At 35.6% G+C, this 18,592-nt stretch overlaps 1 protein-coding gene across 3 annotated transcripts in view; it reads right to left on the minus strand.

The window, feature by feature from the left end:
• Positions 1 to 18,592, minus strand: part of LRRC49 (leucine rich repeat containing 49) — a 132,887-nt gene that overhangs the window by 49,113 nt on the left and 65,182 nt on the right. For all 3 annotated transcript variants that reach the window (XM_061180122.1, XM_061180121.1, XM_061180123.1), the window contains one exon: positions 3,669 to 3,816. In XM_061180122.1, the coding sequence (XP_061036105.1) occupies positions 3,669 to 3,816 (148 nt within the window). The remainder of the gene's footprint in view (positions 1 to 3,668; positions 3,817 to 18,592) is intronic.

Genomic DNA, 18,592 nt, shown 5'->3' on the forward strand with positions numbered 1-18,592 from the left:
ATTACAAAGGTGTGATACTGTGGTTTATTATAAGAAATATATATTTGGTCTTCATTCCAGTTTCTGGTTCACAGCTCCCAAAACCCTAGGAATTTCCTAAGTGTGGAGAGTGATAAAGTCGTCTTTTGTTTTGTTAATGAGGTGACTTTGGACCCCATCTAAGGATGGAGGCTGGTTGCCAGGAGAACCAACCAGGCAATTAGAGGGTTGGAACTTCCCATCCCACTCCCAGACCTCCAGGGAGAGAAGAGGAGCTGGAGGTTGAATCGACTGCCAATGGCTGGGCTTCCCTGGTGGCGCAGTGGTTAAGAATCCGCCTGCCAATGCAGGGCATACCGGTTCGAGCCCTGGTCTGGGAAGATCCCACATGCCACGGAGCAACTAAGCCCGTGCGCCACAACTACTGAGCCCGTGTGCCACAACTACTGAGCCCACGTGCCACAACTACTGAAGCCCGCGTTCCTAGAGCCGGTGCTCCGCAACAAGAGAAGCCGCCGCAATGAGAAGCCCACGCACTGCAATGAAGAGTAGTCCCCGCTCGCCGCAACTAGAGAAAGCCCGCGCGGCAACGAAGACCCAATGCAGCCAAAAATAAATAAATAAAATAAATAAATTTATTAAAAAAAAAGAAATTGCCAATGACCGATGATATAATCCATCATGACTATGTAATGAAGCCTCCATAAAAACTCCAAAGTGACAGGTTCAGAGAGCTTCGGGATTGGTGAAACCTAGAGATTTGGGGAGAGTGGTGTGCTTAGAAGCTCCGTGTCCCTTCCCACATACCTTGCCCTACGCATCTTTTCCATCTTGCTGTTCCTGAGTTATATCCTTTTACAATAAACTGGTGACCTAGTAGGTAAAATGTTTCTCTTAGTTCTGTAAGCCGCTCTTGCAAATTAATCAAACCTGAGGAGAGGGGGTTGTGGGAACCTCTGATTTATAGCCAGGGGCTCGGAAGTACAGTTAACAACCTGGACTTGTTACTGGCGTCTGGTCGGGGGTGGGGGGAGAAGGGTGCGTGTGCAGTCTTACAGGACTGAGTCCTCAACCTGTGGAATCTGGTGCTACCTTCCAGGTAGACAGTGTCAGAATTGAATTGAATTCTTAGACACTGAGATGGTGTTCTGAGAATTTCTCGTTGGAGCTGTGGGGAACCCTGCCCCCACCCCATTGGAAATTGAGTCTCAGAACACCAAAAGAAAAGGGAACAAGAATAACTTCATGTGCAGAAGCCTGGCAGACAACATCTTAAAGTGAACAACATCAATAAAGAGACAAATATAAATTACATATCACTTGATAGGATGCAGTGAGAGGAATGCAAAATCACTTCTGTGATATTTATGCCAGAAATCCATAACAGATAATTAACAGTCAGGAAACATCAAATAAAATCCGAATTAAGGGTCATTCTACAAAATAACTGACCTATAATCTTCATAAATGTCAAAGTCATGAAAATCAAGGAAAGACTAGGGAACTGTTCCTGGAAAATGGTGACAATAGAGACATGACAATAAAATGTACCTCTGTGCAACGTATAATTCCAAACTGGATCATTTTGCCCCACAGAACATTATTAATACAACTGGTAAAATTTGAATGTGGTGTGAGGATTACACACTAGCAATTATTCAATGTTTATTTCCTGATTTTGTTGGTTATATTGTGTTTACATGAGAGAATGTCTTTGCTCGCAAGAAATACATACTGAAGTGTTCAGGGTGGTTGGGGAATTGAGTCAGCAGTTTACTCTCAGATGGTTCAGGAACAAAAGTTCTTTGTCCTGTACTTATAACTTTTCTGTAACTTTGAGATTATTTCCATTTAAAAATGTTTTAATTTCTAGCATTAAACAGTGGAAGAGCAGATGTGCAGGGATTACTGCTCTGTATTAGCAGAAGAGCTGGCCCTGTTCCCATTCCAGGTGATTTTCCTCATTTCCTTACCAAGCAAACACATCCTAGGGAATGTACACGGACAGTAATTATAGACAATATTGTTCTCCTTTATTTAAGGCATGGAAGTACGTAAACTTTACTCAACCAACAAGACTTTACTGAACATTACTACATTCTCAGCATTGTGTGAGATAGAGAAGGAAAGGAAATAAACATGTGTAGAACATCTGCATGTATCAGGCAAGGAAGACAAAGAATGGCTTCTGCCCTCAAGGACTATGTACATTAGTTGAGTAGACAAGACTGGCATAAATTCACATGAGAAACATACTATATAATTACTAATTTATTTAATTGGTTAGCTTCCTTTCTCACCCTGTTCCTTGCAACCTCATCAGGAAGATCAATTAGAAGTACCAAAGATGCTGAATTAAGAAAGACCTGGAGATAAGGGTAAAAGTACAAGACAGAGTTGCCAGTATAGATCCAAATAAACTGAGAGGACAAAGAACCTTTCCTCCACGCTGGAACAGAGAGAGGTGGAACCCCAGAAGGCTGCTGGTATTTACAAATTCATCAACACTTTGTCCGTTAGCCACCTTAGATGTCCATAATATTGCTGAGGTAGAAATGTTAATGGGCCACAGTGTGAAACCAGTGGACAGGCAATGAGTCAACTGGCAATTGAATAAACCTAGCTGATCACTCAGAATCCATATCAGGGAATTCCCTGGCAGTAGTTAGGACTCTGAGCTTTCACTGCCGAGGGTACAAGCTCAGTCCCTGGTCGGGGAACTAAGATCCCACAAGCCGTGAGGTGTGGCAAAAAAAAAAAAAAAAAATCCACATCAAAATTAGCAGAGTCTAGAAGTAAGAAAACAGTGGAGGTTTAGGACATTTTTCTAGGTCAGAGATTATCAAAATGAGATCATTAACAGATATTTTCTGAGATAATAAAATGTTCCAATAAATTTGGGATGCAATGAAACAAATTAAGGCAAGTTTCTTTATTATAGAACTTCTTGGAGCCTAAAGTATGCTAATGTGCATTGTACACCTAAAAGGAGGGGTATTATTACATGCGGCATTTCACTTAGATCAGGAGCCATGTCGAAACTTCTAAGTGTAGAAAATGTCTACCATGGAGACAGAATGAATAAAAGAGATAGCTACTTTGAGATGTATAGCATCAATAGTAATAATAATAATAATAATAATAATAATAATGATAGCTCCATATTATGCTTCCTGGGGGCCTCACACTGTTCTAAGGTTTAGTGCTTCATTTTATCTTGACAACAACCCTATGACATAATATAATTATGATACCCATTTTACCTTGAGGAAAATTAGAAAGGTTAAGTAGATTGTCAAAGGTCATATGACTAGAAAATGGTCAAGCCAGGATGCAGACTCAAGCAGTCTGGCTCCAGCACCCATGTTCTTAACCATTACACTATATAACTTATCAACGAAATTCTTATTCATTTATTTCAAAGTAAATTATTAGCTGGATATTAAGCAAGAATGAAAAACAAGCCATGATGACTAATTTTAAAAGAAGGCTAGGAATTTAATTCAATGAAATTGGGAATACAGATAGGAGGTAAAAAACTTGTCATTATAATTATGAAGTATATAGTCATGATAATCCATAGTTCATTAAAAATAAGAAGCGTTTCAAGCAAAGAATATGCACCCCGATGTTCTAACCCATGCTAACTAAAACAATATGGTGAGCACTTTAGAAGAGTTCTCACTCACCGTGATTCTCTTCATATCTAGCTGGCGCAGCTGCATCATATTCTGAAGGATAGTGTGCTTGTACCATGACTCTTGAGCTATTGGATTGCCATCAAAAGTGATGTCTGAGAGAGAAGTAGAATCAGCAAGGCAGCAGACACTCTCAAAACTGCAGGAAAGACAGAAACCACTGGATTACTGTGAGACCTTCAAATAGTACTTTGTTTTGTTTCATACACATTATTTTTTAGAACAGTTTTAATTTACAGAAAAATTGAGAAGATAGTACAGACTTCCCACATGCTCCACACCAAGTTTCCCCTATTATTAACATCTTGTATTAGTATAGTACATTTTTTACAATTAATGAACTAATATTGATATATTCTTACTAACTCAATATTTTATCCAGATTTCTTTAGTTTTTACACAATGTCCTTTTTCTGTTCCAAGATCCCATCCAGGATACCACATTACATTTAGTTGTGATGTCTCCTCAGGCTCCTCTTGGCTGTGACATTTTCTTAGACTTTCCTTATTTTTGATAATCTTGACAGTTTTGAGGAGTACTGATCAGTTATTCTGTAGGCTGCCCCTCTATTGAAATTTGTCTGATATTTTTTTTCATGATGAGATTAGGGTTATGGTACATACTATTAATTAATATGACTTATCACTGTTGAAGTTGACCTTGATCACCTAACTGAAACAGTGTTTGTCAGGTTTCTCCAATGTAAAGTTACTCTTCCCTCCCCTTCTTTCCATACTGAATTCTTTGGAAAGTGGTCATTATGTGCAGTCCATACTTAAGGAGTGGAAGTTCAGTTTCCTCTCATTGGGGGCACAGTATCTACATAATTTATTTGGAATTATTCTTCCCAGGGAGTTTGTCTTTTCCCTGTGTATTTATTTATATCAGTTTTGATTCATGGACATTTCATTTCATTCTTTGGGTTATAATCCAGTACTAGTTTACTTATTTTATTGTTCAAATTGTTCCAGCTTTGGCCATTGGACCTCTTTCAGTTGGCTCCTATGTCCATTTGACATACCCCTATTAACATGGATTTTTTGTTTTTGTAAGCACTTCCTTACTCTCTAGCATTATAAGATTCTCTAGACTCATTTCTCATTCTCTAGACTCATTTCTCATTCTCTAGACTCATTTCCTACCCCAGTCCTAGAATCAGTCATTTCCTCAAGAAGCCATGATTCCCTTTATTGGGGAATGGCATTAGAAACAAAGATCTAGTGGCTAGGTGTACTATTTACTACTAGGTGTCATTTCTTTTAGGCCCTCTGATGACAGAGCAAGGAAATATATGTGTGTATACCAACCTGTGTGTATACATATATCGATATTTCTCTATGAAACCATCTGTGTCTACGTTAAGCTAACCATGAGTTCAAACTGATGTCTCCAACTCTAATCTATTACCAAAGGGATCATTCTAGCCTCTTTCTCTTACTTATCTGTAAATTCCTACTCCAACAAGGAGAAATCTGGCTCCCACCATCTCTCATCCATTTAGTTAATTATTAATTCCAGAATATATGTATAGTGGTATCAGAATTTTCAATTTGTACCCCCATGGGAAATAACTTTATTAACAAAAGCATAATGATAATGTGTAATTCCTTTTGCATCTAGTCTTACAGACTCATTTCCAAAGTTACTTAGGTCAGCACCTTCCCCTCCCACTCTTCCCTGCTCATACCTTCAAGAAGGTTGTTCCATACAATTGAAATACAGTTACAGTCTCCTGTCATAGTCTATATTCATTTCTTCCTGGGATCCTCCAACCTCCTAAATTATTTTTTTAATATGCATACATTAAAGTTCACTCTTTGTCCTTAAAGTACTATGGGTTTTGACAAATGCATAATGTCATGTATCCACCAAGAAAGTATCATACAAAATAGTTTCATTGCCCTAAAAAATCCCCTATTTAACCATCCTCCTCTCTCCCTGAATCTCTGGCAGCCACTGATCTTTTCACTGTCTATATAGTTTTGTTTTTTCCAGAATTTCATATAGTTGGAATCATATATTATAGTTTGTAGCCTTTTCAGACTGACTTCTTTCACTTAGCAGTATGCAATTAAGGTTCATCTGTATCTTTCCGTGGCTTCATAGCTTCTATTTTTAAAAAAATCACTGAGTAATAATATTCCATTGTCTATATGTACCACAGTTTGTTTGTCCATTCACCTATTGAAGACATCTTGGTTGCTTCCGGTTTTCAGTGATTATGAATAAAGCGGCTTAAATATTCATCTGCAGGTTTTTGTGTGAACATAAATTTGCATCTCAATTGGGTATTGAATTGCACTCAATAGTGCAATTGCTGGATTGTACAGTAAGACTATGTTTAGCTTTCTAAGAAACCACCAAACTGTCTTCCAAAGTGGCTGCACCATCTTCCATTCCTACTGGCTCTACATTCTTATCAGCATTTCATATTTGTCAGGTTTTTAAAAAAATTTTAGTCATTCCAATAGGTCTGTAGTGGTCTCATTGTTTAATAGGCAACTCCCAAATGACAAAGATGTTGAGCATTTTTTCATATGCATATTTGCTACCGGTATATCTTCTCTGCATTTTCAGCTCTTGGGCCCATTTTTAATTAGGTTCTTTGTATCCTTATTGTTGAGTTTTAAGAGTTTTTTTGTCATATCACGAATATGTCTTTTATCAGATATATGTTTTGCAAATATTTCTCCCAGTCTGACTTGCCTTTTCATTTCTTAATTGCGTCCTTCACACGGCAGAAGTTTTTTATTTTAACTATGTCCAACTTATCAATTTTCTCTTTCATGGGTCATTCTTTTGGTGTTGTATCTAAAAACTTGCCAAACCCAACACTGCCTAGATTTTCTCTTAAGTTTTCTTCTAGAAGTTCTACAGTTTTGTGTCTTATATTTAGGTATGATCCACTTAGAGTTAATTTTGCAACAGGTATAAGGTCTATGTCTAGATTCAATTTTATATGAATATCCAATTGTCACAGTGCCATTTATTGAAAAGACTATTCTTTCTCTATTGAATTGCCTTTGCTCCTTTGTCAAAGATCGCTTGACTATATTTGTGTGGGTCTATTTTGGGACCCTCTATTCTTCTCCATTGATATATGTGTCCATTCTTTCACCAATACCATGCTGCCTTGATTACTGTACCTTTATAGTAAGTCTTGAAATAGGTTAGTGTCAGTCCTCCAACTTTGTTCTCCTTCAGTATCATGTTGCTATTCTAGGTCTTAGCTTTTCCATATAAACTTTAGAATCCATTTGTCAATATCTGCTTGCTGGGATTTTGATCAGGACTTTCATATTTTTATTGAGGTACAGGTGACATACAACACTGTATTAATTTCAGGTATACACATGATTCAATATTGGTATATACTGCAAAATGTTCACCATGATTAAGTATAGTTAACATCCATTACCATACATAGTTACAGAATATTTTTTCTTGTGATGAGAACTTTTAAGATCTATTCTCTTAGCAATCTTCAAATATGAAATAAAGTATTAACTATAGTTGACACGCTGTACATTACATCCCCATGACTTATTTATTCTATAAGTGGAAGTTTGTACCTTTTGACACCCTTCACCCATTTAACCCACCCCTTACCCAATCTGTTTTATATATATATGAGCTTGGTATTTCATTTTATTTATTTATTTTAGATTTCACATATAAGTGAGATCATACGGTATTTGTCTTTCTCTGACTTATTTCACTTAGCATAATGCCCTCAAGGTCCATCCATTCAGTTGCAAATGGCAAGATCTCATTCTTTCTTATGGCTGAATAATACTCCATTGTGCGTGCGTGTGTGTGTGTGTGTGTGTGTGTGTGTGTGTGTATCACATTCTCTTTATCCATTTATCCATCAATGGACACTTAGGTTGTTTCCATATCTTGGTTACTATAAATAATGCTGCAATGAACATGGAGGTGCCTATATCTTTTTGAGTTACTGTTTTCATTTTCTCCAGATAAATACCCAGAAGAAGAACTGCTGGATCACATGGTAGTTTTATTTTTAATTTTTGAGGACTTTCATTTTTTAAAGAAGGGGATAATCACTTTTCTAAATAATACCCCAGAGCAGACTGATAAAACTCATTTAAATTAGAATCAGTCTCTTTAATGACTATTCAAGTAACTAATGTAAACAGGCCTAAAAGTACCTTAGGACTACTTTACTTATATTTAGGAACTATACTAAACATCCTTCTGTGTTAAGAAAAACTAGAAGATATAGAATATTTATGGTATAGAATATAACCTATATGCTTGACAATTAAGGTTGAGATGATATCTGTAGCAAAAATAAAGTTCATTATGTTTTCTTATTGTCATATTTAAATATTTCTTCTATGTTTTCCTCCCATTCAAGGTAGAGATACTCTGCTATCAATTATTTTACCTCAGAGCTTATCTTTACCAATCTAAAAGGTAAATCTCATAATTCATATACACATTATGGTTTTTGAGACGTGGTTGAGAATTAGGGAAGACACTTTTTAAAAGGCTAGTATATGCAAATAAGATGAGTGTTCATGAATTTAGACTTAATAATCGCTTTGAGTATAAATAAATGAGAACAAACATTGCAATTTTTCCTACCTAGCATTGATAAAATTCTTTTTTTCATCAGTATAAAATATCTCAGAACAGTTTATGGTGTTTTAGATGAACGTTTGAAAGATGCTTCTCTCCTTCCCTCATAGTTTTTTATGTAAAGCTAGAATCAAATAAAATGCTTCTGATAACTTTAAAACTGAAACACAAGGCAAACTTTTACTCCTTTCACATTGTTAAGTGAACTAACTCATCACCTTCCCTTCACAAATCTGCTTCTCCATGCATATTTCATAACTGATTAAGTCATCAAGGCAGTTGCCACTATGAGCCAATCTCTTACTTAGAAATTGATGATTGAGAATGGGAACTGTGAAGGGTCATCAAGGGATTTTAAGCAAGGTAGGGGGCTAATGTGATTAGAATAATCATAACTTAGTAATATTATGGAAGGTATAAAGGAAAAAAAAGAGTTAAAGAGTAAAAAAACCAGTTATAAAGTAGATTGCAGTAAGTAACAGGTGAAAAAAGTAAGGGTCAAGCATATCTAAGGTAGTAGCTATGAGAGTAAAGAGGAGGGAATAGGTTCTACAGAAATTCAGAGTGTAGTATGAACAGAAATTAATAATTATTTGGGTGTGAGGAAGAGAGGAATCTGGAAAAACATTCAGGTTTCTCTCTCGGGTTAATGATTGAGGCGGTGACTACAAGGGTGTATAGTTTGTCAAGATTCACTGAGCTTTACACTTAAAATGGGTGCATTTTATTACATGTAAATTAAATATCTCAATAAATTGATTTCCAAAGAAACTTAAAGTATTAAAAAATACATGTTTGACAGATCACCTTTTCATCTATCAGCTCTCCTTTATGAGGAACACTATGCTACACTGGTGGCCAGTGGCTATTAGCACATGTTTCCAAAAGGCTTTCATTACATTTTCCTCCAACTACCAAAGGATGGGATAACTAATTTCAACATTAAGATATTAACTAATGTGAGAAGCAGAGGCAACATAGCTCTTCTATGTTGAAGAGCATTTTTCTTCAATGGCCCAGCATATCTGAACAGAATTAAACTGTAAGCTATGACCGGATAAGACCACTATGACCTGATATCTGTCACTAATTAGGTAGATAAACGGAAAAGTGGAAAAATATGTCCAGAAGCACAGAGAAGCTGGAAAACTTCATTCATTGTAGATATATTCTAATTTTATTGTTATTTACTATTTATTTACAAGCTGGACTACAGAGAGTCTATGATTTATTTCTTATTGCAGGTATAATTTTAAACTGAAATGATTATAACTGTCCCCAGCTCTACCTCTCAAGTATTCCCCTGGAGAATGGAATTAGTCTAATAATTTCTAAATGGGTGCTGTTAAACACAAAACTAAATTCAGTATCTTCACTGAATTCAAATACTATAAAGCACATTAGTGAATATAGGAGAAAACATTATGCCTAGTGAATGTAGTCATCATGAAGCACTTCAGAGATCTAGAAGACCTGTTGATGCCCATCTGGTTTATGCCTGTAATTCAAGCACAACCAAAAAAGAGGCACCAGGAATGGGAAAATCATTTCAATCCTTAGCAGGTACTTTCCTGGCAACCCTTCCCAGATCAGCAGCTAGCATTTACACCCAGACTGAAGTCTTTACGCTTTGAATAGTTTCATTAAAGTAAAAATAGATTCGTATTTGATCCAGAAGTTTCCTCACAAAATTTCATTTCCATCTGCAAGGGATTTGACCAGTAAACATGCCAGACATTCCTAGAAATGCACTGACAAAGTGCATATGATTTTAAAGACATTCTCTAATCAAATAAAACCAGACTCCTTAAGTACAAATACAGGCTAATGAAGGGTTATATCCTACCTAACCAAAGAAAGTCTAAATCAGATTGTTAAAAAACAAAAACACTTGTAAATACAACACTAAGTATAGTGGAGTAGTACTGGCTTTTAAGAACAGTCTCTCCTTTATTAAGAACACTCAGTTGCTTGTCTCTTCAAAGTACCAAGAATGGAAAAGTTTTGGTCCAAAGGCTGACATTTAACTCATAATTTGACTTTAATCATTTTCCAGATTACTCATACATTTGTTCTTCCCCTAGCAGTCTCCTCCCAATGCCACATCTGCTTCCTATCTGCTAAAGAACCTACAGAGGAACAATCTGTCCCTACTGATCAAAACTTTCATCTCAAAAGGAAAATGAACTATTTCAGTCCATTTTATGCTTACTTAATAAAATACTGAGAAAATATAAAATTCCCAAATATGCATGTATACCACATAGATATTTAACTAAGAATTCCCAAATACCAGTCAAATTTCTCCAATTAGAAAGTTCTCCCCAAAAGTAAGATAGGTACTCTAGTAAAAGGGGTTTTACTCTTTCATACCAATGAAGTATCAAGTACTCTGGAATAATCTTAATGAAAAGCTCACTTATTTTATACCGATAAGTGAGAATTTTACTGAATAGTTACTATGTGTCTAGCAGGCTAAAATGAAATGGAACAGTAGAATAAATCAAGTGTGCTCACAAGGACTGAAATATACACAATTAATAAACATAAAATAACTAGAAAGATCAATAAGATAGTATCTAAGTCTTAAAGAATGAAGCACAGTTAAAGAAAAGAGCATATAATGACAGTGTTTGTATTTCTGATAAAATGATGAACTAAGTTTGTGGACTGAGGCTCTTGCTAAAAACAAAAAATGCTGCATAAAATATATTTTAAAAATCTTCTCAAATGCATCCATAACCTGTTAAAAATAAAAGAAATATGCAAGCCGAAAAAAAAATAAAGGTGGGAAGCCAGAGAGGTAAGCAGAATGTTGAAACTGACATTTTTGTTGTGAGGGTACTTATTGAACCCAATGAACCTGAGCTCTGGTTTACATGACCTTCAAAGCTAGAGGACAGAAGACAAATCCCAGGGGCCACCCAAGTTGGAGAGTCTACTGGAGACCTGTCCATAACCCTGCGACCCCAAGGGCTAGGGTCTCAATATAGGGTGAGTTATAAACTTTTCTACCTACTACCCCAGGAATATTGCCTATCTCAAAACCTGGGGCTAAGAACTGGAGGAAAATTCTTCCCTGGTTACTTGTAACCACAGACCACAATTTGCAACCTGAATCCACACTAAATGGGTGGTCTAAAATGTTTCAAGAGAAGAATTGATATTTTGAAGAGGTCGAAGGCTTCTTAGGTCCATAGGCATCTGACAGAAACAAATGAAACTCCTCCATGGAGAAACCTACCTTTATACAAGACCCCAAGAATTCCCAAAGATAGGTACCAAGATAAATAAACAGTTCACAGTTCAAAAGGAAATAAAACACTCTAACAGCCAGCAGAAACAACAGGTGACACTGTCAAACTGGCTATGACTTCTTCATATAACGGGACCATCAAACAGAATATAAAAATTATAATATATTCCAAGAAATAAAAACAGGTTGAAAAATGTGAGTAAACTCCAAGAAGATCTGAAAAGGCACAGAACTTCTAGAGATCAAAAAAATTTTTTTAATTAAAGTAAAAAAGTCAAAGGCAGTGGATGCAGATAAAGGGAATCAAGCACTTACCCTATTTTCCTTGCACAAATCAAAAAGCTAGTAAAAGTTTTCTTTATAGAAGAAACATAGCTTAAAAAATGAAGAATGATAGAATATCACCATTTGTAACCCCCAAAGAAGTAATGGATTCAGACAACGATCATCAGTAACTACTAAAATACTTAGGTGAAAAGATGATGGGGAACTTTATTAAAAATGGAATAGGCTAACAACCGTTGAACCCCATAATAAATTTTAGCATTATAGTAAGCAAAACTAACATGCATTTTTTCATATATATATGTATGTATGTACTGGGTTGGCCAAACGAATTTTTTGCCCAACCCAATATATATGTATAGGTATATACATATATATATTTTTTCTCCATATACATTTTCTTTCACTTTCCTGTTTCTTTTGGTGCTCCATAACAAGTAACCATCTATGTTTGATACATGTTAATTAATGTTAGTCACTAGAATTCTTTTTAGTACATGATGGTAGTAGGGGGTTCTTAGAAATGAATGGTTCTAAAGAATCTCAAGATACCTTCTAATAATAAGTCATTATGTTTTTGTCACAAAGCAAAAATATGCTGGAAAAAAATTTTCACATTGCATGAAAAAGAACTCCAAATTCCCCTTGGGGAAACTATTAGTAGTTTAACCCATTCATCACAATATTTAAAAGATTTTAATATTTGAGAAGCTAAAGTGACAACAGAGAGAAATAAACAGAAGACTGTGGATATAGATAGAATCAAAAAGAAAGTGAAAAGGAGAAGATAGAGACCTAAAGAGTTGAACAGAATAGAGAAAAATGTTAAACTGTCTCTTTACATATCTTTTGTTACAACAATGCCATGACAACGATTCAATAAAGAGAATATCTATTATGTCTGTATGCATCTGATTGACAGAAGACACCAGCACAGAGTTGAGTGTCTCAATTGCAAATGACAATTCTATTAGCTTTCTCCAGGCTACAGTGATCATTTTCTAGCAGTAAAATGGAAAAAAAAAAAACAACACAGCTTCAGTCTCAGGTGATTCACAATGACTCTGATTACTGAGGGTAGATTTCAGGACCTGATAATGTTCTTGTAATGCTAATTTGTGACACTGAAACCAAATTTAAAATGACAAAGGAAGTTCTTAATGACATATTTCCTCTTACTGGATTGATACGTGAATTACAGAAGAGCAAAAGGATTCTTTGCAGTCTCAAATATGATAATGATAATTCTAAAAGGCATGATCATTTTAGCCACTTTAGACCTTTATATTGTTTACCAATTCCATGAGCTATAAAGCAGGTTAAATAATATCCCCACATACAAACAGATGTAAACTCAGTACTGAGTAGGTAAGCAGCTCTCTGAGAAAACAACAACCTGATGTAGCATTTGCCAGTTCCATGGTGTAAATATTTCCAACATGGCCAATTTTAAGCTATGAAGATGATGTTGCTGAGGTGAGGAGATGCACCTAAATTGGTCTAGTGAGCCAGTACAAGCTGGCCTCAGCACACCACTGCAGACCAAATTCCTCTTTTACAGTTAATGGAAGGACAGCTATTATTCTATCATGAAAAAATTTTGTTATTTGGAGGAACTTCCTCCTAATGATGGTTTTACAATATTTTTGAACTTTTAATCAACATGTAATACATAGAAAGACTACAAATCACAAGTACACAACTTGATGATTCTGCACAAACTGAACATACCCATGTAACTAGTACCCAGATCAAAATATTACCCACACCCTGATGCCTCCCTTTGTGTCCCCTTACAGCCATTACACCTCCCAAAGGTAACCACTCTCCCAATTCTAACACTATAGATACAGATTTGCCTGTTTTAGATAAAATTGTATATATGCATTTGTTTGAATCTGGCTTCTCTTGCTACACGTTTTGTTTTTTTGAGATTCATCCATATTGTATGTAGCTGTAGTTTGATGATTTCACATTGCTGGGTAGTATTCCATTATATAAAAATAGCACTCAATTTACTTCCTCTATTCTACTATTAATGGACACTTGTTTGCAGTCTGGTGTTATTATAAATAGTGAAACTAAGAATATTAAGCTTTTCTGTGGAGTATAAACCTAGGAGTAGAACTGCTGAGTATAAAGTATGCTATTAAGTTCAACTTAATAGATACTGCCAGAGTTTTACAAAATGATTTTACCTATTTACACTCCCACTAGCAGGTATGAGAGCTTCAGTAGCTCCACATCTTCACCAACGCTTCTTATAATATGTTAGACATTGACAAATCATACAATCTTGTCCTCTTTTAAAATATTAATTCTTCTATATTTCAGTGGCTGCTAATACTGGCTGGGCAACAGAATCATTTGTGGAGCTTATTGAAAAATACAAATACTTAGAACCCATCCAGATCTAAATCAGAATCTCTAGGAGTAGGGTGATAGATGAATATTTCCTAATAGTTCTATAGGTGATTCTAATGCAAAGTCAAGGTTTGAGACCACTGAGGTAAACTTCAATATCCCCTTAAAACTACAGATTTCTAATGTGAACTTCACAATTCCTTGCTAATATTAAGAAAGGATTCACAATTCTAAGGAGAAAGATGACTTCTCCAAAGTCACACTGTGATATACCGGCCCATGTTCACAAATATAATATGTCAAAAAATGGCAAACTATCTAAATGACCATCAATAAGGGACTCATTAAATAAATTAAGATTAATCCATTCAATGAAATTAAATGTAGCCATTAAAGAGAATGAGATGTACATGCAGGGCTGATATATACTTCATACAACTAACTGCCTTAGTTAAAATTCTGAAATACTTCCATGCCAGGTGATAAAGACCACTACTCTCAAAATACCTAAATGCCCCTCCTCACTGCTCCACTCTCAGCCTTGAGGTGCCCTGTACCTCCTATTATTTTGGCAGCAAAAAGATTAACCTTTGACACAGCAGGGGCCTCGAGATCCAGTTTAGCACCTATTCTGACCGAATCAGTGTCCATGCATTAAAAAAAATTTGTTTTGAAAACCTCACCTCACTCCGTAATTATACAACAAAAAATCTTGTGTGGAATGAGATTAAATCAGCAGTCTTCTCCATATCTGTTCCTTTCTGCCTTCCTTTTTTTCTGATTATAAAAGTAATACATAATCTGTGAGGAAATTTGGAAAAGTATAAAAACAAAATTTGTAAAAAAAACAAAACCATGTGAAATCTTTCTTCCTAAAGATATATATACATATAGACAGATAGATAGATAGATAGATAGATAGATATCTATATATATACAAAATGTAGAGCATTTTATATGAAATAGCTTTGTATACTGCTTCCTTAATATTCTACTAACACTTTTGCATGCCATTATTTTAAAATTATTATTTTAATGAATGCATAGTATTTCAATGTTTTTAGAATATCCTAATTTTTTTAACCTGCTTAATTCTAGTTATCTATGGAACAAATCTGCTATATTAAAATGGAGAGAAATTACAAGAAATAATATATATGAGAAATAAACCTTGAAAGATTTTTGTTTGTGGTAATGAATTTTGGGGACTATACTGTAAGGTTTAGTTGGCAAAAAACAGAAATATTTAATCAGATATAAGCAAATATATTTTGGTCTTGGCATAGTAATTTGAGATTAGGGATAATAAACAAGAATAAACTGAGCAGTTTAAATCTTAATTCAGTGGAGGTTCTGGTGGAAATTTGTATAGGAAACAAATAATGAAATCATTTTGGTAAAAAGTGATATACTGAGCCTGTGTGCTTAGAATTTCCAGGCATAGTACCTGTCTTCTTTTTCTCTCTGGCATGTTCATGATCAGCATAAGTAAAACTAATGTTTTAATCCATGGGGCCTTGCTACACTATCCACTGCATAGAGGAAACCATAGACTGAAAGATAGTGGTGCTCATTCTACTGGGAATTCTCATGAGTTGGCTTGGGTTACTTATGATGGTGGCAGCCTGCATCCTTGGCTATTCTTACTGTCTTTTGCTGCCATCAAAGAGACTGCCAGAGGGGGTAGGATAGGTAAACTTGGATAAGAATAGATCTGTGCCTCCACTCTTGGACACCTATGTTGTTTCCATTTTGAACTGCTATTAAAAAATTCTGTAACGAGTATCCTTGTAGCACTAGTTTGGTAGGGTTATCAACAAAGTACCACAAACTGGGTAGCTTAAACAATAGAAATTCATTTTCTCATAGTTCTGGAGGATAGAAGTCCAAGATCAAGGTGTCAGCAGGGTTTATTTTTTCTGAGGCCTCTCTCTTTGGCTTGTAGATGGCCATATCTTATCCCCGTCTTCACACACATGGGTTTTCTTCTGTGTGCGTGTGTGTAGAGATGTCCTATTCTTATCAGAATTAGGACCCACCCATATGACCTCATTTTACCTTAATTACTTCCTTAAATGCCCTGTCTCCAAATAAGGTCATATTCTGAGGTACCAGGGATTAGGACTTCAACATATGAATTGGGGGGGGGGGGATAGAACATGCTTCAGCCCATAGCACTCGTATATAAGTCTTTATGCATATTCTTAGGTTTGATCCCTATATCCCTATCCATCACTTACTTCTCTTTCTGAATCATGAACTGCCAAAAGTATCTATCTCTTATTCAAATGGAGTTACATTAAATTTCATTTGCTACATGATCCAGACAGAATGACTGTAAGGAAGAGTTCAGTGTGAAACTGGTATTGGTGAATACAGCATCATTTCCCTTAAGATTTCATCAGAACATTAAATATTCATTGTAGCACTTTTGACCTTCCCAACCAATTTAAACTACAGTAGCATAATGTAACACTGCTACTTATCTCTTCATCTGAACAAAAGATTCCTGAAATCTCTCATTTCATTTTATAGTCAAGTCACAAGAATAATAACAATAATGTATTCATTCAGGAACCATGGGGCTCTCCTCTAAACTGAATAGCATCATCTTATAGTACTATATAAATCATATTCCTTCACTCATGAGGAACGTGACAATTTCTATATATTCAGGTTCTCAAATAATAACTCCCAGTGCCGGTTATCTAGCCCACATGGGCATAGTTGCATAGTTAGAAGAGTTTTCACTTCATATTACAAACCTTTAGCTATCTGCAGCCTTTGGGAAAGGGAGAGATAATTTATTAACAGAGTAACATGTTGTACTACAATTTTGTTTTAATTGTTAATATGGAAAAGAAAGCTTTAAAGGGCATTGTGTATGATAGGCACTGGGATTATTGTTAAGGACAGAAGGATGAGTAAAATTGAATTTCTACTCTTAAGGAAATTACATTCTGATAGGAGAGATAAGTATATACACGCATACATGCATGTATACACATATATGTGAGGTAAATGCAGGGGCATAAACTGAATGCCCCAGTCCATCTTCCAAAAAACAATATAAGAACTACAAGAGCAACAGACAAATCACATAAAACCAATGCCCATAACGTAACAAAAAGACAGAGAGTGCCCAAGTATCAAATTACCTATAAGTAGGTAATATAGAAGGACCCTTTGGAAAAACACTCTGTCCAAGAGAGAAAAGGGGAACGAGTAGTGGGACTAAGACTAATTTACAATCACCACCAGAAAGAGAAAGTCCACACTAGCTGCAAAAATATTGGAGAGTGCCATTAGATCAGAGCATGTACTACATGGAATGGACTTCTAAGAGCACATGATTTGCTGTGGCAGTCTTCAAAAATTCATTTCTCTTGAGATGATAGAAAGGAAGGTAAACGAGGTCTTTGGAAATTGGATGGTGAAGGTGAAAATGGGCAAAGGGGCAAAAGGGGAAAATGTAGAGGCTTGCAAGACAAAAGAGAACCCCAAAAATAAAGATTAGAAAGAAGGGGACTCCCCTGGTGGTCCAGTGGTTAAGAATCCGTCTTGCAATGCAGAGGACACCAGTTCGATCCCTGGTTGGGGAGCTAAGATCCCACATGCCGCAGGGCAACTAAGGCGTGTGCCATAACTACAGAGCCCATGCACTGCGGAAGATCCTGCATGCCACAACTAAGACCTGACACAGCCAAAAAAAATAAATAAATATTAAAAAAAAAAAATTAGAAAGAAGATACACAACCCCTTCTCCCCAACACACACACACACACACGTACTGTACTTTTGCTACACTGACAGAAGATACCCTTGACCTAAGATTCTTGTAAATCACCCAAACTCACAAAATAAACTGGCAATAACAGACTAAATCTATACCAAGTATTTTAAGAATACAAAATCAAACCCACTTAAGCTGATGAAAATTCCCTCCCACCTCGAAAAGAAATATGAAGAACAAGAAAACTATAACATGATATTCCACACTGAATGAATTATCCTCAAATAAGCATTTGGAGGTATGAAAAACCACCTTGAATATAAAATTCAAAAATTAAAAGCAGAAATGGACAATAACAGGAAGAAATAAAAATAGAGTTGATTGAACTTAGGAAAGAAATGAAAGGAAAATACAAAATCATTGCAGAATCAAAGATTAAATTACAAAGTCCCCAAGGGAGACTAGATCCAAATAAAATTTTACTAAGGGACATTGAAGAAAGCCAGAAAAAACAACCAAGAGAACGAAAACAAGGCAAAGAAAGAAAATGGATCAGAAGTAAAGTGGTTGAAATAGAAGAAAACCAAAGAAGAAAACAAGTATGTGTAATAGGAGATCCTGAAGATAAAAACAAAACAATTGAACAGAACTAATACTTAAAAGTATAACCC

Source organism: Eubalaena glacialis, chromosome 2 (genome assembly GCF_028564815.1).
Source record: "Eubalaena glacialis isolate mEubGla1 chromosome 2, mEubGla1.1.hap2.+ XY, whole genome shotgun sequence".
Lineage (NCBI taxonomy): Eukaryota > Metazoa > Chordata > Mammalia > Artiodactyla > Balaenidae > Eubalaena > Eubalaena glacialis.